The sequence below is a fragment of the Peromyscus leucopus genome, chromosome 3 (assembly GCF_004664715.2).
Source record: "Peromyscus leucopus breed LL Stock chromosome 3, UCI_PerLeu_2.1, whole genome shotgun sequence".
In the NCBI taxonomy this organism is placed as follows: domain Eukaryota; kingdom Metazoa; phylum Chordata; class Mammalia; order Rodentia; family Cricetidae; genus Peromyscus; species Peromyscus leucopus.
In genome coordinates this window covers 136,175,863-136,201,436 of record NC_051065.1, presented here as the reverse complement: position 1 = coordinate 136,201,436, position 25,574 = coordinate 136,175,863, and the positions used below count along the sequence as shown (strand labels likewise).

General features: G+C 41.4%; 1 protein-coding gene across 2 annotated transcripts in view; it reads left to right on the top strand.

Moving 5' to 3' along the window:
• Positions 1–25,574, top strand: part of Ptpro (protein tyrosine phosphatase receptor type O) — a 209,692-nt gene that overhangs the window by 127,661 nt on the left and 56,457 nt on the right. For both annotated transcript variants that reach the window (XM_028872180.2, XM_028872179.2), the window contains exons 6-12: positions 1,756–1,917; positions 4,727–4,923; positions 11,760–11,880; positions 12,638–12,831; positions 14,005–14,116; positions 20,028–20,179; positions 21,213–21,333. In XM_028872180.2, coding sequence (XP_028728013.1) covers positions 1,756–1,917; positions 4,727–4,923; positions 11,760–11,880; positions 12,638–12,831; positions 14,005–14,116; positions 20,028–20,179; positions 21,213–21,333 — 1,059 coding nt within the window. The remainder of the gene's footprint in view (positions 1–1,755; positions 1,918–4,726; positions 4,924–11,759; positions 11,881–12,637; positions 12,832–14,004; positions 14,117–20,027; positions 20,180–21,212; positions 21,334–25,574) is intronic.

The window sequence follows — 25,574 nt, the reverse complement described above, 5'->3', positions numbered from 1 at the left end:
ACTATTCCATAGGGCCTGAAGTCAGAACACCAAAACAAATCGATTAGATCAGAATTCTAATATTTGGGTGATTTTCAACATCAAACATATTATAGACTATTCTTAAGAAATGTTGTTTGTTTACATGCATACTTGAGAGACATGTGATGAAGAGTCTTCTGTGAAGTGACTGCTTCTCCTAGATGTGTGTAGTACACCTTGGCCAGCTTGAGTAAGAAGAAATGTGGCCTTTGGATCTGGTGATCAAATTTGCCCCAACAAGTTGATAGTAAATGGAAAATATGTAGGAGATCATATCCCCACTATATATATATATATATATATATATATATATATATATATATATATATGAGAAAGAGAGAATATATGCATGCCTGTAAGTCTCTCTCTCTCTCTCTCTCTCTCTCTCTCTCTCTCTCTCTCTCTCTCCCTCTGTTTGTGTGTGTGTGTGTGTGTGTGTGTGTGTGTGTGTGTGTGTGTGTCCTAATTTTTGAGACAGGGTCTCATATAGTAGACTAGTCTCAAAGTTGACATGTAGCTGAGGATGATCCTGGGCTTCTGGCCTTCATGCCTTCACCTCCAAGTGCTATGATCACAGGTGTGTGCCACCATGCCCAGCAGATTCATATAGTATTATTTATTATACTCTGTAAATTTATGAAAACAGCAGCATAGCATGGCTCCAGTATTGATCACCAGGGGTTTGAGTTGTTTATTGCTTGGTTTAGCAGGAGCTTATGTTATTTCTATTTTCCTGTCTAGCATTTAGAAGGCAAAAGTTGTCAGGTCATCAAAGTTTGGAGTTAGAATAGCAACCTTCATTTTACGATGGGACGTTAGAATCATGTCACCTTATTGTGGAAGCTGATTTTTATTTAATGCAATAAGACAAAGTATCTCTTCATTCTCTATTCTAGACCATAGTAATCAGTGACACTCTAACATTGCATAAAATTGGAATTGTTGGTCACTTTAGGTATTTAAGTCAAAAGTCCTCATATAACTTAGTTACTTATTTGTGTTCAAAGTTCCTGTAATCTTTGGTTTTTCTGTTTCTCTGTTTACTCTATAGAACAGAGTATCTTATAACTCAAAATACTTTTTTGTTGCCTATTTTCAAGAAAGTTCAATTAAATCATGTATTTATCTGACTATATTGTGATTTTTTTTTTTGGAGACTGTTGTTGTCAAATAATAGAAACAGCTTCAAATGAAATACTAAGTAGCCATAGAGGCAGCCATAGAGGCATCTTAGAATAAATATTACCTTTTACAGTGCCAGAGAAAATAGATGAAGGGAGAGAAACTGACATGTCTTTTAAAGTAGAAGTAAGCCAATATTTTAAAAAATCATTTGATGCTACAAGACACTTGTTAGGTATTTAGTGAATACTAGTTATTTCTTGTCTTTTACAGAAATCATAAGGGGGGGCAGTGAATGCTGTCTTCCCCTCAAAGTCCATTTCTCTTGTGTACATGATTCTGTTAGGTGGGTATGTGTCAAATACCACACATTCGAGTGATGGATTTGGACACTATATTTTAGGTCTGATATTTTAAAGTATTATGAATACAATTTGAATTTGACTTGACTTTTCTCATCTACAGTGCCTTCATCTTGGAGGTATAGTTGAAAAAAGAAAGAAATGCAATAATAAATTTTACAAACTCAACCAGTTTGCCTATATCCTGGGCTCTCCCAGGTGTCCATTCACGGTATTCTAATTTTTTCTCTTTTTTTGACATTTGATCCAGAGAACTTTACTGACTATTTGACAGTGGATGAGGAAGCCCATGAATTTGTTGCAGAACTAAAGGAACCTGGGAAATACAAACTCTCGGTGACAACCTTTAGTTCCTCAGGAGCCTGTGAGACTCGGAAAAGCCAGTCAGCGAAGTCACTCAGCTTTTATATCAGTAAGTAGCCAAGGGATGATCCTGCACGTACCGGGAGCTAGAACAATGAAACTGCTGAGATTAATGATACTTGAGTGCCAATTATTCTCCAGCCTCAGGGGTCCTGGGGATTCCTCAAGGTCAGGAGAGGCCGTTGTGCATGAAAGGAAGTACATGTATGTTTAATGGTAGCAAGTCTGCCCCAGGAGTTAACTATAGGATTTTTTTTTTTACCACTGTTGTGATAATTGAACATTTATTAAACTAACCTTCCACACCAGCTATAACCATGTCTCCAAGGATGTGCACATCCAGTTTGGGAAATATGACTTTTGTTTGAGGCTGTAATGAAATTTAGTATTATAGGATTATGTGGGGAAAATCTTATTAGAGTACTGAACTTGTGGAGAGCCCAGAAAATTCCAGCTGATTTGAACCTTCGTGGTCTCCACACAGCTGGCAGGTGGAGACAGAGTCCTCAAGGCCCAATACTGAGTTGAGGGGAGGCTTCTCACTGTTCTGTGAGCTTTGACAGCAGAGTAAAACTGCAGGAACCATGTAAGCATCCGCTTCCTCTTCAGACAAACTATGGTTACTGGAAGTCCACAGATTAAAAACCAGTTACTATCTTATCAGATGTTAAATGTACCTTTACATGAGCAAAATCAAAGTTAGAAAGCATAGATTAAAGGTAGTTGTCCCCAAACAAGTCTGTATAACATCTGCCCTCTTCCCTAAGGGCCAAATACTACCTTACTTCAAATAAACTACAAAAGGTAGGTAGGCAGAGGCAGGAGATCAGCTCACTTAGCACCTTGAACACACTAAAAATCTTCCCACATAACGTTTACACTTAAGAAACGAAGCATGCCCCCACTGAGAGGCCTTTAGAGCCTTCAAAGGGACCAAAGGACATTGGGAATTACCGGGTGTGTATATCAGATATAGGAAATGCTTCTGTATGAGACCACCTGAGACAGAATACCAAGATGAGTCTTCAGCCTTCCCATGAGTCTAAAACGTCTTGCTAACCAGGAGGTCACCTTGCCCAAGTATACAGCACGGGCTGATGGCTGCCGTGGAAACTCCGTGAATGGTGGCAGCCATGGCGGCTTTCCTTTTCTTGTAGCTTCAAGTAGGTTTCACAGCACAGATCAAAAACCTAGAACTTAGTATGAGAGATTTATCTAGATTTTTCTGTCATATATTCTTATTCTTAAAGAGATTATAAAACTCCTTGTTCTGTGCTTAAAATAGTCTATTTAATTGCATAGATGCCTAATACAGTGTATATGCTCCTTTGGTTTAAAATATATACCAGACTGTAGATACAAATACTCATACTTACTGGATAGATTAATACACTCCAGCTAAATAGTATTTTCAGTCCACTCTGATGAGAATAATAACATCAAGACTTATATACATGTCACTGCATTATGATGTATATTTGTGTAGAATTGAAGTCTTTCTCAAAGATAAGAATGTCGGTACATCCTTACTTCAGTCTCCCCATGGTCTTATCAAGAGAACATTTGTTTTCGGTGCTGGGGACTGAACTCAGAGCCTTGTGTGATGGGCGAACACTCTACCACTGTGCTACATCCTCAGTTCCTTTTTATTTTAATTTAAAACAGGGTCTCCCTAAGCCACTCAGGCTGGCTTTGGACTCTTGATGGAGCCCAGATGGGCCTTCATCTTGGCATCTGTCTGCCTGGCCCTGCAGGGTAGCTAGGGTTCAGAAGCTTTCTCCACTATGCCTGGCTTGGAGGAACATGTCTGTCATTCCCATTTTTTTACATAAAAAGTTCTGAGTCATAGAAAGCAAGTCTGTGACTTTCACATGTGTCAAGACCGAGACTGGAATTGGAGGTAATCTGATGATGGCATTTTCCTGTCACTCACGGTGTCACGTCAGGTCAGCTGTGCTGCCACACCCAAACCTTCACTGTCCCCATGGCACTGGGCAGAGCACCTGAGTCTCTGGGATTCAATTTCCTTATTAATTTAAGGTGATGGATCTCGTATTTTTTTGTTTACTTATATTTATCAATGCATATATTTCACTTTTGAGAAGAGTCTCATGTAGCTAACTCAGGCTACCATCAACCCCACTATGGAGCTGAAGAGGATGTTGAATTGCTGATCTTCTTATCTTCACCTTCCAAGTACTGGGATTACAGATGTGCACCACCACACCCAATTTATGGGACGCTGGATATCTGTACTGACTGGTTTTGTGTGTCAACTTGACACAAGCTAGAGTCATCAGAGAGGAAGGAACCTCAGTTGAGGAAATGTCCCCATGAGATCCAGCTGCAGGACATTTTCTCAATTAGTGGGAGGGCCCAGCCCACAGAGGGTTGTGCTATCCCTGGGCTGGTGCTCCTGGGTTATACAAGATCCCCCTAGTAGAGTAATTATAAACACTGATGAAATGCCACAGTGTCACACCCTCTCTCTGATAAAGACTTCACTGGAATATTCTCAGATGTTCCTGACAACTGAAATTGAGCTTGTTTTTATTAGTGTTGCTGCTGACACTATGATTGCTTGGGCCGGGGGTGGGGGTGGGGAGGTAGAATTGAGGGATGTATAGCTGCCAGAAGGTGGACAGAGCAATCAAGCTAGTGCTAGTCTTCCTCTGAGTCTCTTTGTAAGGACGGTCGGGGACACACACACACACACACACACACACACACACACACACACACACTACCACCACCACCAACAACAACAACAACAACACATAATGACCATTAAATCTAGAATCTTCTGTTTCAACCAGCTCAGTATACAACTCCCTTTTATTGTGATTTGCAATGTCCAGGCCCCACAGGAGAGTGGATTGAAGAGCTGACTGAGAAGCCACAGCACGTGAGTGTCCATGTCTTAAGCTCAACTACAGCCTTGATGTCGTGGACATCTTCCCAGGAGAACTACAACAGCACCATTGTGTCCGTGGTGTCACTGACCTGCCAGAAACAGAAGGAGAGCCAGCGGCTGGAGAAGCAGTATTGTACCCAGGTAAGACGAACAAGGACAAACACACCACCAAGTCCCTGAAGGCCGCTTGAAACTCAGCCTGAGGTGATGCAAGATGGACACTTCCCCCAAGCCTTGCAGAGTTCTCCTCGGGTGTGTGGGGAGTGACATCAGCAGGAGCCACCCCAGGAGTCAGGAAATGAGTGGGCAGGCCTGGTTAGTTCACTTCTCTTCTTCCCCTTTCTCAGGGAACACATTCCCATCCCTTCCATTTCCTACTCAAGAGACTTTGCTGAGTGCCTACTGTGGGTCAAGAGCTTGGAGAGATGTTGGAGCCGGAGGTCAGTTTGAAGCATCCCAGTCTTGCAGAACAGCGCTGTCACGACCTAGTGAGAATAACCAAAAACGAGTGCAGAATGACTGAGCCTCATTTCAGAAGCCCAGACTAGCAGTTGATGATGCTTCCGAGTTCACAAAAGGAGGGCCTCGCCGTATCCTATTATGGATTGTGAGGCAGAAGTATCAAAAGTTGTCGAAGAAATCCTTGCCTAGGGAGGAGACAGGCGAGCAGAAGCCTCTTAGAGGGGTTTGGTGTTCACTGCATTTTCCCACTTCTGTTGTAACTTTGAAAGTAACGTGGACTCAATAAAACACGTTTAAAAGCTAAAGTTTGTAAACTCTAACAGTCTTCTCTTCACCAATCCTAACTAAGAGTTTTGAAGGATAAAAGGGACCCAAACAGCCACAGGGAGGAATAGGGCAGGCAGAAAGGATATGCAAATTAGTGGCCTCGTGATTGGCTAGACACGGACACCTACAGCCAATCATTAGTGCGGGGGCCATGTGCTAGTTCCCTAAAATCTAGATTTTGTTTTCTTCCCTAGAGGTGGTGGGGGTGACATCTATTTCAGTGTTGACCATCTGAGACATATCCATTCCTCTTGGGAAAGTTAGGCATCTGTGAAATTCAAAGAGTGAGAAATTTTAAGTTGATAAGATTGATTTGGGCCATGGACTTTGGAGAACTAAAAGCTTCAGAATGCTGAGATAAGCCATTCCTAGAGGCTGAACCCACCCCTTGACTCCATCAAATTAAGGAGAAAATATGATAAACCGATTAGCTAGCAATCGCGGCTCCTTTTTCAGCTCATTAGTTTCCTTCCCTGAACGTACCCAACATAACTGACTTTACCCGGGTGGGAAAACACATCTCCTTCACAGACAGTGACCTGGAACTCAACTGTCCAAGGTACATTTGGTACGTTTCCTTCTTGCCCCTTCTAATATAACAGATTATGAATCTTTCTCCTGGGAGCCCAAAGCAAAGGTTCTTATAGATACTGTAAGTTATAAATAATCCAGAAAAGACCTGTCCAACTGGATCCTCACACCATTCTCTCGAAACATAACATTAAGCCCATTAGGATTATGGATGGACAAGGAGGCTGATGTTTAAGAGTGTGAGAAGCAGCCCAGCATTCCAGGTGTCCTCTCAATTAACACAAGACTTTCTGGGGATTGTCATAGTGTTGTAACCTCAGTATCCATGACCCATGGTCCCAACACACACACACACACACACACACACACACACACACACACACACCATATATGCACTTACACATAATTTTCAGATGGGAAAACTGAATTCAAAATGTCTCCAGAGGACTGCAGAGATAGCTCATCAGCTAAAAGCACTCAGTGCCTGTGCAATCATGAGGGCCTGAGTTCAGGACCTAGGATCCACATAACAAGCCAGGCATCAAGAAATTACCAGTAATGCCCACTCTGAGAGCTCCCATGACATCTTCTAGCTGCCATGGGCACAGGTATGCATGGTGTCCCCCCAAAAAATATGTGTGCCTACTACACTCACACAGACATGGGTACATGCATAAATAAATCATAAATAAGTAAATTAGTGAATGCTTTCTTTTCAGTCTCAAGAGAAGCTGGGTAGATGGCGCAGTTGACAAAGCACATGCTACAAACATGAAGTCCTCTGTGTCATGTAAATCCAGACACAGAACATTGATTTGCCTGTAGCTCTAAAATAAAAGTGGTCCCGAGTCAAATACAGGATAAAATTACTTATCCAAAATGCTTGGGCTCAGAAGTATTTCAGACATGGAGCTGTGGTGGGGGTTGGAATATTTGTGTGTACATAATGAGCTATGTTGGGGTTCAACCGTAGTATAAACAAAACATTCATCTGTGTTTCATATATAACCCGACACATAATCAGAAGACAGCTTTAAGCGATATCTTAATAAGTTTGCTCATGACATAAACATTTATGATGTGAAGTTCGCTATGCTGGCTCAAAAGGTTTCAGATCTTGGATCATTTCGGATTTTGCGTTTTGAGATTGGGTTTGCTGAAGCTGTGTCTAATCATCATCATTACAGTCTGTAAAGGATTGCTCCTCATGTTGCCAGGACGTTCCCTGAGATACTCTGCTACTGTCTGTCCTTTGTCCATCAGCATCCACTGATATCTGTGTGACTCTGTATGTAAAGTGCTGTCTGTGTGGAGTGCTGGAGATGAACAAATTAGACCTGAGTCCTTATTTCATGAAGGGTACAGCCTGGTCTCCCTCCTCAATAGACTGCTTACAATGATTTCCATTTGTCCTGATCAGAAGCACATATTCTTCATATGAGCTTGCATGGAAATGAATCCCACTTACAACCATTCTGGAGCTATTCATTCATAGAGATGCTGAACATGAAATCACTATTTAATCTGTGTTCTATAAGAAATCTTCTTAATTATCCAAAGTAAATGTGCCCTGAGCATCTTCTCAAAAGACTTAGCACACTATCGCTGATGTCAGAATAGGGATATGAGTGCCACAGGAGACATATGCATCCATATTCATTCTTATATTGGATCTGCCTTGGTTCATGAATGCTGTTTAACTGTTTGCTCGAGTGCATAATAACGAAACAAAAGCAGATGGATGGACATATCAGCCTTTCAACTGTGTGAAGGAAGAAAGGATGGGCCTGGGAGGCAGAATATGTAAGGGAACCTCCTGGGAGCCACAGAGCTGCTGGCGACAAAGCAGGACCCACTCCCCAGGATGCTCTGTCCTCACAGGTGGTCCTGTGGACAGTTTGCACTGCCTTGTGGGGTAGGAACGGGGTAGAGAGAGCCAATTTGAGAGTCTAGAGCACCAACTACAGCATCACCTAAATGTGAGGAATTGAACCAAGGTCCTCTGAGAGGGACGGAAGTATACCCTTAACTATTATAACCCTTCATGTACTTCTTGATGTCATCGTCTGTGATATTGGGAGAAATCAATCCTACCTCAGAGGGTTTTAATAAGGGTAAACAATGCTGAGTCTAAGATAGTGTCTGAAGGATACTAAAAAAAAGGGAAGGAAGGATCAACTTGTGTTGCTCTCTGGGCTTAGCTGGGTGTCCTTCAGTTCAGGGGAGAGTGATGGAGTGTCTCTCTGGGTTCGGAACAGAAAGGCCACTGACTGGAATGAATGTACACTAAAGAGCTAACAAGGAAAGCATCATAAGGGTGAAGTAGGACCACCCCAGACTTGGGGAGACCTTCATGCCCATCGCATCCTACCCACTGCTTAGCAGACTGCTGTGTTTCTTCCAACTGCTCTCCTTACTGTTTTTGCTCTTGTGCGTTTAGCTCATTAGGGACAGGCAGAGCCAGTGCCCTGGGGGAGACATATTGAATGTAGTGGAGTCACTGAGATTAAAGAGTAAGCCAGCAAAGGATAAAAATAATTATAGAATGGATGTGAATTAAGTGGAAAGATTTGTTAACTATTATATTTGTTATTATATTAATCACACATCATATATCATATTATATTTATTAATATATTAATTTATATTATATTCATCAATTCAATATTGAGTGGTTTGTTGGCTAGTGATTAATTAATTAGAAAAAATGGCACAGGCGTGTTGTAGACAGATTTATCTTTAGCCTGCCAGCTCAAAAAAAGCAACAATAGATTTATTATTAACTATGAAAGCTCAGCCTTAGTTAGCTTAGGGTTGTTTCTAACTAGCTCTTATAACTTAAAGTAACCCATTTCTGTTAATCTATGTGCTGTCACGTGGCTCATGGCTTTTACCTCCACTCCTGCATGTTTTACTTCATCTGCATCCAGTTGGCAACCCTGCCTTTCTTCTTCCCCGAGACCTCTCTGTCCCCGGAAGTCCTGCCTAACCTCTTCCTACCCAGCTATTGGCCATTCAGCTCCAATCACAGTGACACATCTTCACACAGTGTGAAGGAACATTCCACAACAGAGAATTAAGGTGTAAATACAGGTTTACACCTCAACAGGTATTTATGGATCCAAGGGGTAGGTGGATTGATGTTTCTAATATTTTCTATAAAGACAGGTAGTTTGCAGTGACATTGTCCTCCTGTCGTTTTTGTAAAGCAATATGACTTTTTTCCGCGTTTCTACTCCATTTAAAAGGCATCATGTCCCTAGGGTGGGTTTATGACTGCTGTGTATTTAAGTGGCTGTGACTCAAGTGTTCACGAACAGTTAGAAAAGTGCTGCCTCAAATATTGTTAAATCAGAAGAGTGACAACATCATCCTGGAACAACCTGCACAGTTTGCGTCTTACGTTGGTCTAAATATTCTAAATAGCAACATGAGTGATTAAAGAGCCAACTGAGCATCTACAAGTGTGTCACATGTCTAAAATGCTCTGTCATAGCAAAAATAGAACTCTTTGGCAATGTGGCTAACATCCCCCACACATGTGGTTCAACAGCAGGTTGTTATGCATATGTAAGAGAGTAATCTAGAATGCTGAGACTTGTGGGAAAGGAGAAGAAAGATGCCAGTCTGTTGCATTTGCTCTCGTGTTGAATGAACAACTGATCCACTGAGTAAACATTAGTTCTGTCACATAGAATGCAATTTTAATAAAGCAGTATTGTTTTGTCATGCACAACATGCACTGTCTCTCTTTATTTTTACTTTATTTTCAGAGACCAGAATTTCACATAGCCCATGCTGGTCTCTAACATACCATATAGTTTAAGATGGCCTTGAACTCCTAATGTTCCTTGACTCTACCTCCCAAAGTATTAGGATTTTGCAATGTGCCACCATGTCCAGCATATAATTTTGTTCACAAGTTTGTCTCTTTAGATGAGAGTCATGCTGGCTAACTTTGACTATAAGTCTTCTGGTAAATAAATCTAGATATGGGTAAAATACTACCATAAAAGGGTGTAAATAGGCAAAGAAGGGGAAGGGACTAATTAACTAGTCTAGCATAATCCTCTCTAATTGCCACGCCCATTGGGTAGGCTGTACTCTAACCAAATTATGATATATCTAATACACATACCAGCTTCTGAAACACAACATTGAAATTCATGTCACGAGTACTGTTTATCCTTAAAATTTTAATGAGACTTAAAAAACACAGCTCAAATTGCCAATGAAATCATTATCCATCAATTTAGTTCATTCCTGTAGAATTTTTTTCCATTTTACGTACCCCAGAAGCCAAAACAATTGATCCTAAGAGTTAATGTGTCTTATGGTCTGGTCTAAGCATCCCACAACTCTAAGATATGTTATCACTTATATTAGAATAATAAGGAAACAAAGATGACAGTTGTAAGTAAAGTATAAATAAAGCCTTGTGTTTATACTAATAGAATTGGAATTTTATTTCAAGCAATCTGAAGAGAATTAGTCTGTCTCACAAAGTTAAACTGTCTTGAATATTGGAAGCACTAACATCAAAGCTGGGACTAGAGAGGTAACTCCGAGGGTAAGGTACCTGACACAAAAGTGCACGGACAGAGGCAGATCCTTAGACCCTTCCCAAAAAGCCAGACAAGGTAACAGAGCCCTGTAATCCCAGCTCTGGGAGGCAGAGGCTGGCTAGCCAGTTTAGGCAATGGTGAGTACCAGGTTCTGTGAAAGACCTTGTCTCAAAGATAATGTGCAGTGATGGAGAAAGACACCTGAAAATAGCTCTGGCCTCCACACATACAAAACATGGGTGCACAGGCACACACATACACTTCATACAAATGTGCGTGTGCACACACGCACAATGTACACACATTCACATTAAACCCACTCACTTCTTAACCTTGAATTGAAGCGTCAACCCCGTATATGCCCACATTCATTTTTAATAAATCCACTTTGTTCAGTGTATGCTGATACTATTTCTCTCTGAATTACACTGGTCACATAACCAATACAAAATAACTGAGACAATGCTCTCTATGACATCATTTTATAAGGTTGCAATAGACTTGCAGAGTGCTCACGGCTGTACCTTGACCTGCCCCGAGTGCAGATGAGAGGTCACAACACTGGACTTCTCCTCCCAATGGTGAATCTGACTTTGGCCATTCTCTGGCTTTGCTTTTCTATCTATTAAATCAGAAATCGGAACAGATAATCTCTTAGGTCATTTCCATCTCTATAATTAGATATTATATGCTTCTAAGTGATGAGAGACTAAAGACAATTTTGCACTGATCTTGGCATGTCATCAGCTGACACTACAATTTAGGATGTCAGCCTGCCCTCATGATATTCCTGATTTGATTATGGTTCTGGGGGGATGTGGCTCTAGTGTGTGTGGTTACAATTGACAGTGATGCATAGAGGGCAGCCCATGGGACATATTAAATCCAGTCACGGAATTTGAATGTCCTGGGTCTCCTTCCGAACTCACATAAACTATAAATCATCCTAATTTTGAAATCTAACCTTCCTCAGCATGAGGAAAAGATACTGAATTTCGAGTCAGTTGTCACACTCTAGCAACTTCGTGTGGCTTTTGTGCCATGCTCTGAAAGCCTAGCTCTACATAAATCTTTTTGGGTGTTTGATTTAAGGTGAACTCAAGCAAACCTGTTATTGAGAATCTGGTTCCCGGTGCCCAGTACCAGGTTGTGATGTACCTAAGGAAAGGCCCTTTGATTGGGCCACCTTCTGATCCGGTGACATTTGCCATTGGTAAGTTGTTAGCCACAGAAATAATGATCTATCTTTACCAGACTACTGGAGGAAAAGATGCGGTCTTCAGGCTGAATTCATTACATGTGGGAGCGTCATGAGGGTGTGCTCAATATCCCTGCGTTAGACTATAAGCTTTTCTTTTTCTTTTTTCTTAAGCTTTTCAATATTTATGGGAGATAGCTTCCAGGGAATGCCTTCCCACACACGGGGCTGAAGCCCAAAGGCAGATGCTGTAGTTCTTGCTGCCTTCCCTTACACTTCAGCCATGGCTGAGTTAATCTTTTATAACATCTAGTACAGTACAAATACTACACAACGTTTATTATGCTGTTTAGAAAGAGGTAACTTTTAGAAGACCTCATTTTTAGATACAATTTTGTGGGAGATTGAGGATGTGGATTTAGTGTGTGTGATTACACACACACTCAACAGTAAGGCTTAGAGGGCAGTCCATAGGGCATATTAAATCCATCCACAAAGGCTACGCCCATTGTTCATTGAATTAAATCAATGGATTCTAGTACCTGCTGATGTGAAGGACTGACTACATCAAATAAGCAGAATTGTATATTTGGAAGACATCCCTGTGTTTACTACATAGGAGAAAGAGTCGGAGGTAAATATATTTACTTTGATTTTTCAGGATGGTGTTAAGAAAATGATAGTCCTGATTGTTCAGTTTTGAAGCCATTGTGAAGACACTAATGTCCCCTCCTCATTTTCTCTCTTTACTCTCTACCCCTTCCTCCTTTAGTTCCCACTGGGATAAAGGATTTGATGCTCTACCCCTTGGGTCCCACAGCAGTAGTGCTGAGCTGGACCCGACCTTACTTGGGAGTCTTCAGAAAATATGTGGTTGAAATGTTTTATTTCAACCCGACCACCATGACCTCAGAGTGGACAACCTACTACGAAATAGCAGCGACTGTCTCCTTAACAGCATCCGTGGTAATCCTCCCTAGCGAGCTGGTGCACTCCAGTGTAAATGGTCATGCCTGTGTCACAAGTATGTCAGAGAAAGTCATCTGTAAATTAGGTCATTTTGGAAGTAAGCATAGATAACCAGCTGTTTTCAAGGCCCTGGGTTATTGTTTATTTTTAATTGTTGTTGGTTTTTATTTAGTTTAATTTAATTTTGTTCTGTGTTATTGTTTTTGAGACAGCCTCAAATAGCCAAAGAAGTTTAATTTAGTTTTGTCCTGTGTTACTGTTTCTGAGACAGCCTCATATATTCAAGGATGACCATGAACTTCCTTGAAAGTGCTGGGATGGCGTGAAGGCAAGCACTCGGGCCACTCTTGCTTTTTGTTTGGTTGCTAGTCCAAGGCTTTACTTTTCTCTTAGGTTTAGATTCTGTCTTTGTCTTTGGAGAGAGAGAGAGGGAGAGAGGGAGAGACACACATACAAACACACACACACACACACACACACACACACACACACACACACACACGGGGGGGGGGGGGGGAATTATGCAACTACCTTTCACCCCTGCTGGTATTTTTCTCTTAATGAATTTTTTCAAATCAGAGCAGAACCACCCCATACTGACTTTCTGATCAACACAAGAGGTTTCCCCCTGCTCTTCAGCAGTTGACTGACACTGTCAGTCTCTAGCTGTGACTCCTCTTGGCATGTACAGATTGTTAAATACCTATATTGCTAACCCTTTGGAAACAGCTTTCAAAGCTTAGGTAATAATTGCTCTTTCTGAGACCAGATTCATTTTGCAAAATGTTGGCTACCTACACATGACACATGAAGCATACAATTGCTGCTTGTCATCACGCTAGAATACTATTCTGTTATCCTGGAAGCAGGGAAATAAATGTGTGCAGACACTTATAAATAAGTGGAACTTCATTGTGCAGTATAACCTTGGAAATGGTGAAGTAATACCCATATTTATCTGTCTCTGAATCATCTTTTAAAATTATATATATCTCATTTCATTTCATTTATGGCTCATTTCACTTCAAAAGTAATTCTAAAGATGTAGAAAAAGAAAACAAAAAAATGGTTTGTTAATGTTTATCGTGACCCAAGGAATGTAAATCAACTCCATAAATACTGTTTTCCTCCTAGTCAATTGTCTCCTGATTTTCCCCCATCCTTATCCAGAGAATAGCAAATCTATTGCCAGCGTGGTACTACAACTTCCGGGTAACCATGGTGACATGGGGAGATCCAGAAATGAGCTGTTGTGACAGTTCCACCATCAGCTTCATAACAGGTGAGTACTGGAGGAAAGGGTCTTATGACAGAATGCCATCTTGAGCAGGAATCAAAGGATCACATGACCAGAAGGGACCAGTCATTCATCACTGACTTGGCATCTTCATGAAAGAGACATCCTTGATTCTGGTCTTTCATGATTTAGTTGATCAGTGTTAAAACTGAAAGTATGATTTTAAAATCCACAGTTCCTGCCTTTGACTTTTATTCATTTGCAGTCACTGCCCTTGACATGGGCTCTCCAGCCAGAATCGATCAGAACAGAGCTGGCAGCTGCAAACGGAGCTTTCAGCCTCCCCTGCCCACTTGATGGATGTTACACATTAGGTCATCACATCTGTGAGAGTGCTTCATCTCCTTGTTCTTACTCCATGTCTGCACTCACCGACTGATGGTCCTAGAGTCCGCTACAGGCGTCTAAGAGGCATTCATATCACTGGGGCATTGCCTCGGGTCACTGTGAACATGAGCAAGCTAACTTCCCCACGCCTCAGGTCTGTGCAAGACACAGAAGAGGATGATGTGGAATGCCTACCATTGCAACCAATGGCAACTTCTCTATTGAACAAACTACTAAGCAGAATATAATGGCACAAAGTTTAGGTGCTTAAATTAAGTCAGTCTTAGTCCCTCCAAAGCCTTAAATTGTGTAGTTACATCAACAATTTTAGAAAACAATGAAAATGGAAAATTCACTTAAGGAAGCACTAACCTTGGGGCTGGAGAAGTGGCCCAGTGGTTAAGAACACTTGCTGCTCTTCCAGAGAAACTGAGTTCAGGTCTCTATACCCAAGCCAGGTGGCTCACAACCACCTGGAACTCCAGCTCTGTAGACTAGATGCCCTCTTCTGACCTCCATAGATACCTGTACTCACATGCACATAACCTTACACAGATACATACATACACAGAATCAAAAATAAAGTAAATCTTAAAAATAAAAAAGCACTAGACCCTTGTTGTTTGGACTAACATTGTTCAAGAACTTTCTCTGGACGTAGAGCTCTATTGGACAAACAGTGGAGGTGATGAATTATGGCATGCCACTATCCAGTGCACTTTCTGACCCACACGCCAACAGACATATTAGAAGGGGTGAGTGAGACAATCCTGGCAGAGGAAGCAGTACCAATCACTAGGTAAACTCTATGGTCAGCTCTCAAACTCTATCAATAAGCTCATGTTTAACTATCATTAAATTCACTATAGAACTAATTCGTATAGGTTAGCTTTATGGACATTTGCTTTCAGAGAATGAGTGCCCTTTCCTCCCTAGACGGGACAACGACCTTTAAAAAGACTTGGCTTTGTGGTGGTATTATGTTCCCCAAAATATTGTGTACCCTAATAAACTTATCTGGGGTCAGAAAACAGAAAAGCCACTAGATACTTAGGATAGGCAGTGGTAGCACACGCCTTTAATCCTAGCATTCCAGAGGCAGAAATCCATCTGTTCAAGGATACAGACAAGCATGGTGACTCATGCCTTTAATCCCAGAAAGCGAGCCTTTAATCCCAGGGAGTGATGGTAGAAAGCAGAAAGGTATATAAGGCGTGAGGACCAGAACCTAGAAGCATTTGGCTAGTTAAGCATTCAGGCTTTCAAGCAACAATTCAGCTGAGGCCCATTCTGGATGAGGACTCAGAGGCTTCCAGTCTGAGAAGTTGGTAAGGTGTGGTAGCTGTGGCTTGCTCTGTCTCTCTGATCTTCCAGAATCCACCCCAATAATTGGCCTCAGGCTTGATTTTATTAATAAGAACTTTTAAGATTCCTGCTACATGGCTTTGACCTTGCTCTGCTCATCTCTGGTTGCACACACTTGGGTGAATCATCTTAATGATTTTGAACTTTTTATCAGCAACAGAACTATCCAAGATCCTGTCCACAAGCCCATAGAGCAAAAAGTTAATGGATTAGACTATCTTCTTCACAGAGTCTTGGCAGCAGTAATAGTGAATTAACAAGAGTTGGGGTTCTGTCTGCAGTAGCACAGTGTGCCTTTTAAAATGATGACCTGGAGCTGAAGAGATGGTTCCACAGTTAAGAATGCTTGCTGCTCTTGCTGGGGACCTGGGTTTAGTTCCCATCATCCCTGTCAGGTGACTCATAATCACCCATAGCTATAGTGCCGAGGGATCTGGCGCCCTCTTCTGGTCTCTTTGGACACTGCACTCACATGCACAACCTCCCTCCCCATGTACACACACACACACACACACACACACACACACACACACACACGTCATTAAAAATAAGAACAAAATCTTTTATATAAATAAAATTAGGACATGCCTGGGTTTGAGCAAAGTTTACAACAGTTTAGATGGGATATGTCAAGTTCAAATACATAATCTGTCTCCATGAGCTATCTGCCTTGATGACCAATTTATTATCTCCAACAATATGATCTTTGAAAATTTACTTTTTTCTAATGAAGAGTTTAGTCGAATTGACATTAAGTCTATAGTTGTATCACAACTGTTTTCAAGTCTCACATCTGAAAAATGGGTCTAGTAATAGCACAGTGTAAGAATTAAACCATATCATAAAAATCATTAAAATATATTAGCATGGCTGAGGAGGTAGCTCAGAGGGTGAAGTGTTTGCTGAACACAGACAAAGATCTGAGTTCAGACCCAAAGGACCTAAGCTGGATGTGTCTGTGATCCCAACATTGGAGAGCCTGGTAGATCTCAGGGCTCACTGGCCAGCCAGTCTGGCTGACATGGTGAGCTCCAGGAGCAGAAGGATTTTAATCACTGAAAAAAAAGGGGGTGGAGAACAATATAACACGATATCCCTTTCTACCTCTGGCCCCTGCATGCATATGCATGAGCAAGTCCATTTACACACTACACACACACACACACACACACACACACACACACACACACACACACACATATATATATGTATGTATATTTATATATTAAACCAGTTGAAATTCTAGCCCTTTAGTTCTTTGCCTGACTCATTTCCCATTTCAGACAAGAATCTTATTTTTTTAAAAATGAGATTCTCATGCACTGCTTTTCTTTGTTTTGAATTTTAATCCAAATTATCAGATTGTATGGTGTAAAAGGAAACTAGCAAACTGGGCCGAGAGGTTCAGGTCAGTAATCCCAGCTACTTGGAAAAGTAGAACAAGAGGATCACAAGTTCAAGGCCAGCCTGGCCTACAGGGTGAAGTCAAAGTCAGCCTGATCCAGTGTTAGAGCCCTTGCCAGGTTGCAGGAAGCTCTGAGTTCAGTGGTTCAGTCCTCAGTAATCCCCTTGCCAAAAGAAATAAAAACAGAGCATTTAAATTAAAAATGACTTATTCGGACCTCAATCTACTATCTGGGTTAGGCACCTTGTCTGAAAGCCAAATTCATAGTAATTATGTTACTATACCAAATAACAATTAATAAACAGCTAGTGACATCTTGTGGCCTTTGGCAATATGCAAAATTTTAAAGCAACAAGTACCAAATCTGAAGGCACAGTCTTGTGAGGAGGAGTAGGTACATACTCCTAGGTTGATCGTTTTGAGTATTTCTTGCCCTCACCAAAATCAGATTATAAGGAAAAAACCTTTGAACAAGCAATTTACAGGTATCTACAGATGATGAAGTGTGTTGGAATATATTAAGAGGCTATCAAGAAGTCATAGGCATATCTCTGCATTAGATTATTATGGAATATGAGGCGGGCATTTTTGTCTTAACATTACTATGACAGAATATCCCAAGACAACAAACTTATAAGAAGGAAAATTTTCTTTTAACTCATGGTGTCTAGAGTTTTGGTATATAATGAGGCAGAACACCACGGTATGAAGCAATCTGGAGCAGTAAAGCCGCTCACCTTACAGCATCTGGGAAGAAAAACGGACAGAGCAAGAGGAAGAGACCTGGCGCAAAGCATATGCTTCCAGGTCAAATCTCCAGTCACCTCCTTCCTCTCACTAGACCCTGGCCCTAAGGTTTCCATCGCCTCTCCAAACAGGGAGAGCATCACTGATAGTCAGGGGTTGTCCTGTTAGACACACGGGAAGGTAGAGCATCGGGGATTGTTATTGTGTTCTTAGACACACGGGAAGGGGGGAGCATTGGGGATAGTTAGGGATTGTGTTGTTAGACACAGGGAAAGGGGAGAGCATTGGGGATAGTTAGGGGTTGTGTTGTTGGACACACAGGAAGGGGAGAGCATTGGGGATAGTTAGGGGTTGTGTTGTTGGACACACAGGAAGGGGAGAGCATTGGGGATAGTTAGGGATTGTGTTGGACACACAGGAAGGGGAGAGCATTGCTGATAGGGATTGTGTTAAACACACAAGAAGTGGCTGCTTACACTTCACAAGAAACAGATGGATGGTAAACATGTGCTCCATGTAGATATTATGCAGATGTTGTAAATCACACACATGCTATAATTCCTTCAGTAACTAATAGGTTTTGAAATTGTCTACTGAGAATCCATGTCACCTATTAGTGTCCTGTTAAAGGAAATGATTCTTATGATTTCTAGAAATTTTACTTTAAAGACTTTGGTTGATCTTACACCATGTCTTGGGGTGAAGTGCTTGCTTTCCAGCCAATTCGCACATGCATTTTTAATTTAATTGTATATTCGTTCCTTAAAACTTCAGAATTTTAAGATACTTTAAAAGATAATTAAAATATGCTCTCAGAGCTTATATGATATGAAGTTTAAATAAACTTTCTTCCTCGGCAAAAATTACGTTTTAAATTAAATTACATTTTAATTTTAAAGTGTTAGAATATGAATTAAAGAAATAACCTCAATGCTAGACTTAAGCTTTGGGGCATGATTTTAACAATCTATTCTTTCTTTACTGCTTATGTCTGTCTTTACTAAGAGCCCACTTTCTGAAAAGCACACTGTAGTTGGTTTCTTTCACTCTTCACTTTTTGGGGGCTCACCACCCAACTCCCACTTAAACACATGGGAACTTATTCTTACTTATGAATGTGCAGCCTTAGCTTGGCTTGTTTCTGCCAGCTGTTCTTGAATTATCCCGTCTACCTTTTGTCTCTGGGCTTTTACCTTTCTCTATTCTATATGCCTTCCTTTCCTTCTTACTCCATGGCTTGCTGTGGCTGGCTGGCCCCTGGTATCCTCTTCTCCTCCTTTTCTTGCTCCTCCCTCTTCTCTCTTCTATTTATTCTCTCTGCCTGGGCAGCCCTGCCTATTTCTCTCTTCTTCCTAGCTATTGGCTGTTCAGCTCTTTATTAGGCCAATCAGGTGTTTTAGGCAAAGTAACACAGTTTCACAGGGTTAAACAAATGCAACACAAAAGAATGCAACACATCTTGCATCATGAAACAAATGTTCCACAGCATAAACAAATGTAATACATCTTAAACTAATATTCTACAACAGCACAGGGCTTGATTCTGCTAATGAAGTCACCATATTATGTTAGGGAAGTGGCAGCTGTCTGTCCTTCCATCGTGGTTGTCTTCTGCTTCTTCCCATCTCTCCTGATGTTCTTTAGTCTCCTAAGCACCTTTAATGCACCACAATGAAAGGTTTAGTATTACAGACCCCAAATTTTCCAAGATTGTTGCGATAATTACCTTCACAATGTCGTTTATTACTGAGTGATGTACCCAATATGCCCAAGCAATCAAACATCTCAAGCATTTTGAAACTGTAATTTAGAGAGCAGCCCTTGATACTCTCTGGCTAGGATAGATCCAGCTGTACCGTGTCTGAGATGTGTAAAGTTGTCTAATATAGCAAGTGCCCAACCTGGACCACTGACCTCCATTTTTGTTTCTGAGATCTAGTCATGTGAAGTTAAATTTTCTAAGTCAGCTTCATTTGGGATCTCGGGCTTTGCTGGGAAGTACCTTGGTCCTTAGCCTCTTGTTCTGAGTTATACCTCTTTCCTTCCTTGCAGCCCCCGTGGCTCCAGATATCACCTCCGTGGAGTACTTCAACAGCCTGCTGTACATCAGTTGGACCTATGGAGATGACACCACTGATCTGTCCCATTCTAGAATGCTGCATTGGATGGTAGTTGCAGAAGGGAAGAAAAAAATTAAAAAGAGTGTATGTTTCTTTGAGTCCTGATATCAGGCACCCAAACAGTTGGTTGCATGAGTATTTGATAATCCTTAATCTTACCTTTAGATCATTGACAGGGAGTTGAAATCATGACTAGTGCTGATCTCGCTTATAATTAAAGTTGGGATTTGAGAACTAAGTGTAGTGGTTACTGAAGAGATGGGGGCATGAGAAGAAGTTTAAGGTCATCTTCAACACATAGCAAGTTTAAGGCCATCCTAGGCTACATGTGAGACCCTGTCTCAAAAATCAGTAAACAAAGTTCTAATGGGAGCTTTTTCTTCAGAATGCTAAATATTTTCAAACAAACCCCACTAACATATGTCAATATGTTCACCACTTATCCCCAATACCTAAATATCTGAGTGCCTTTGGAATGTTGATTTACTCTCCCCTGCTTTACTAAGCTTTTTGACCATGTATTAGTTAGGAAACAGATAAACTATTGCAGCCAAAACAAACAAAAAGAGAGTGGATTAAAATAAAGTAGAAGATGAGGGATCCCCTAGTCTTTTTCTTCTGTGCCCCATCCACTGCTATGTAGAATGCTCATTTACACAGAGGAGACATCACCCCCTAAACTCTAAGTTGCCCGTGCGGCTTCCACTTGCAATCCATTGGTCAGAATTGGGCCATATGATCCCCTCTAGCTTTGTAGAAGACAGGAAGTAGAGTCAACAGGTACAGGCATGACTAGGTTTCTCTGGAACCACACAGTAAATGTCTTTTCTAAAAGCTGCTGTGACTATGTGGGGGTGACGCAGAGTAATGATTATTCCAAATAAGGGAAGACATTTCAAAATTGTTCAAGCTAATATGCATTGTACACTTTAAGACAGCTTTCATTTATACAATCCAGTCAAGCAATAATCAAGTTAATTGTAGGTGGCAGTGTAAACTCATAGAGTAGGGGCTGTTTGATAGAGCCCTGGAGTTACTACCTGTGGATTTGCTGGGAAGGGAGAGGTGCTGGCTCATTGAGTCCTCACTGAAGTCACGAATCTTGATGATCTTGCAGGTAACACGCAATGTCATGACTGCCATTCTCAGCCTGCCTCCAGGAGACATCTACAACCTCTCTGTCACAGCCTGCACCGAGAGAGGGAGCAACACCTCCATGCTCCGTCTTGTCAAGCTAGGTAAGAAGAGTGCACGGGTGAGGGTGAAGATGCTGTGTTGGAGAGCAGCATTATGGGTCAGGGTGAAGATGCTGTGTTGGGGAGCAGCATTATGGGTGAGGGTGAAGATGCTGTGTTGGGGAGCAGCATTATGGGTCAGGGTGAAGATGTTGTGTTGGGAAGCAGCATTATGGGTCAGGGTGAAGATGCTATGTTGGGAAGCAGCATTTACATCCCTTATTCAGCATGGGCTCCTTAGCACAGTGGAACCAAACTAATTCTCTCTGATAAATACAAAGTAGACACATTAGAAGAATACAACCACGTTGGTATGAGTTTGTGTGAGTGGCGTGTAAACCGGGCTGTGACATGGACCTTTGCCCTTCTTAGCAGCATTGGAGGAACCAAGTAGCCTTAGGACTTTAGAAATGGAAGACCTCGATGGTTAACTAGGTCCGTGTCTTCACCCGCACCAACAGCCTTCCCTTTCATAAAAACATTATTCCTTAGTAACTTAGGTTGAGTAAAATACCTTGACTTTATTAAGTTGGTATCATTTCATAATTCTAATAAAATCAACATAAGAGGAAAATAATTTGTAACAGGGAACTCAGAGGGAAAGACAGACTCATTCTCATTAGTCAGGAGAAGATTACATCAATTTGTTACATAATAATACAGGCTCCCTGAAGGTGTGTTCAGACACAGCTATTTGCTAGGATGGAACTGCTTGATGCCTATGCATGACAACAAACATGACTAAGTTTGGGCTTAAAAAATGAAAAGATCAGTAGTAGTCCACACAAGGAATATAAAATATAGGAAAGGAGGTCTGGAGAAATGGCTGAGGGATTAAGAGTACTCACTACTCACTGAAAGGAATCTAGATTTCAGTACCCCACACCAGGCAGCTCACACAGCTATAGCTCCAGCTCCAAGGGACCCATCACCCCTTTTGGCCACTGTGGACACCTACAGAGAGAGAGAGAGAGAGAGAGAGAGAGAGAGAGAGAGAATTTTTTTAATTTAAGGAAAATCATGTGTGACACGACACAATGTGATCATTTAACTCCTTTTATTGTGGCTATGGAAAATATTTTTGCAAATATCAAAACACACTCAAGGGGGCAGTACTGCTCCTGTTGAGAATACTGATAGTGTCCATTTCAGGTACTGCAGATAACCTACTCTCCCAGCAGCTCCACATGGGTTGTAGGAATGAAGAGGACACCAACTTCCAGCATGTATGATCTTTTTATTGAGAAAACAAATCACTTTTCCATGATTCCAGCTATGAACTCTGATATCATTCATGGGCTGAAAGGTCTGCTCTAAACCAACTTGCAGGTAACTGTAGTGAGAGACAAGAGGGTTGTGTTCATGGCCCCAGTGCCTCAGTTTCCCCAAACCCAGGGGATGTCTTGCAGAGCTGTCAGTGTTTCTTGGGTCCTAACTGTTTCCTCTGCCACTGGGTTTTTCAATTCCCCTTAAAATGAAAGCTCAGAAGTGGATGTACCACAGGAGAATTTTCAATGGGCTTCCTGCTTGCCTCATTCCCATTTTATGCCATCTCTCTGGTTGAAGGTACGGATGACATCATCACACCTGTACAGGAGAGTGATGGTTTCTCCTATATCGTGTGTGTTGTTGGGTTTTATTTTTTTTTAACTATTCGTTTTATATGTATGGGTGTTTCAACTGCATATATGTCTATCATATGAAGACAATGCCTGAAGAGGCCAGAAAAGGGTGTCAGATCCCATGGGACTGGAGTTACAGGCAACTGTGAGTCTCCAAGTGGGTGCTAGGAATTGAACCTGCATCCTCTGGAAGAGCAACACGTCATCTTAACCTATGAGCTATCTCTCCACTCCACATCATGTGGTTTTGAGCCTCCGTATATCCCTGATAGAATTGTCTAAACATGGTAAGAAAGTTCCTTTGTACATTTCAAGATGAAGAGTGAAATTCAAGAAAAATAATTTCCATGGCATCGTAGCCTTCAAAGTTGATAAATTTTCTTATCTGTACATGGATATCAGATGGAGTGCTGCCTCCATCTTGCTCTTGTCTAAAAGCAAGATGAGCTGGATGTATCACAGCTCTCTTTTTTTGCAGGTAACTAATAATCTAATGTGTCATCTCCTTGTGATGATGTCTGGCTTTTAGTAACCATATTAATGAGCTTTATAAACTCCTTCAGTTTTTTTTTTCAGCACAAGGCTTTGCTTTTCAATAGACATTGTCACAGAAATGGGACTGTGGAGCTCAAAGTTATAGATTATTCTAGTTAATATTTAACCAAAGCAAGCTGTATGTTTCTGTAAACTGAAAGAACATTTCATTGTACTGGTAACCGAATTGAGGGCTTTTTGGCAGATTTTTTTTGTTTTGTGACACTTATATTCAAGTCATTTTGTGTTTCTTGATCACATTCATCTTAACATTTGCAGACATTGTATTAATTCTACTCTGTAAAAAATACAGCTTTGACATACAGATGTTTCCAGAGTTTGTTCAAATCAGAAAATTACCGTTAAACTGGACTAAAATCAGTCGGACTAGCCTGCAGTTCACTTTTCTGTAATTGAGGTGTCTGTCTGATACCGTTAGGTAGAGTCAACTTATGTGGAAATAAATCAAGCTGTCAATGAGTCTGATATAACAGAATCTCACCGAGATGACATATGAATGGATATGAAGTCTTTTTTTTTCATATTTACCAAACATTTTTGATCGTCACATCAACAACACCCACATGAAGTTTTGCCTCAACAATGGTCCTGTGTGTGCTGTGTAATGCCAATCATTTCGTTAGCAACTTTGGGTTCCCAGAGACTTGTGAATGGACTTGAAACTTGGGCCAACTTTGAAAGGATACATTTGTATGAATCCATTTTCATACCTTGAAAGAGGCAATGATGGAAAGTCTTAAACATTACTTAGATCTTACACATGTAGACATGAACCCCAGGGGGCTACTTTAGTTTCTGCCCAGCAGTTTATGCTGTAGAGAACAAGAGAACCCTAATAAAAACTTCAGAAAGCATTAAAGCCCGGCTCTGTGGGTGCCCGGCTCTGTGGGTGCCCGGCCCTGTGGGTGCCCGGCTCTGTGGGTGGAGTGATACTGTGGTGAAAGCTTTCTGTGAAGAAGCTGTGGGGGCTGAGGTCTGAGTGACAAAAACCACAGTATGGTTGGGGAAGCATGCTAGCCAGAGGGAGGAGGCTGCTGACGATTTCCAAGGTGTGGGGGTAGGATTTTAGTTTTAGAATAGTGAGAAGTCATTGTGAGAACTGATATTTAAAATAATGACTGGTAATTTGAGGGACAAAATAGGGTTGAAGGGCTGGAAATGTAGCCTGGTGACTAAGTGCTTGTTCCTCAGTTGTGAGGACCAGAGTGAAGATCCCACAACCACATAACAGGTCAGCATATAAACACCTGCAATCCTCATGTTAATCCCACCATGCAAGAATAAGACCTCTACCACAGTTTTGAGCCAAAATTGAAGCAAGCTTTAATTAAATATTGACCTGAATGATGAACTCTGGCCAGGTCCATTCTGGGATTCTCAGAAAATGGCAACAAGTCACATTTTGCAGAGGTTTACTAAGGCAAACACATAAACCTATGTATTTCCCACCAAGTCCAATACATCTTGACAAACTTCCTGCATGTATATCTCCTGCCTACATTAGGTATATCCAGTTCAGTTGGGTCAACAAACTTGTTTAGGGGAGTGAAAACATGTGACTTGTTATCTCACATGAACAACAGCCTCCAGCACCTCAGAAAATATCTGTCCCTGGGCAAGGGCTTATAGGTCAGAGGCATTTTCCTTCTATAAATCTCATAGGCACAGTAATTAAAACTTAAAACATAACTTTGGCTCCCACCCTAGCACCAAGGGAGGTAGAGATAGGTAGACAAGGGTTTGTTGGCTTCAGCTTAGTTTAGAAGAAAAGAGGACTGGGTTCAAGAAGAGACCCTACCCTGCCTCGGAAGAATAGGCAGAGAGTGATGGAAAACTCCCAACACAGTGTTCTGGCCCTATCTAAGCACATGTATGCATCCTCAAACACTCGGGCACTCTCTCTTTCCCTTTCTCTCTCTCTCTCTCTCTCTCTCTCTCTCTCTCTCTCTCTCTCTCTCTCTCTCTCTGTGTGTGTGTGTCTCTCTCTCTCTCTCTCTCTCTCTCTCTCTCTCACACACACACACACACACACACACACGCACGCACAAATGTCAGAATTAAAGAGTT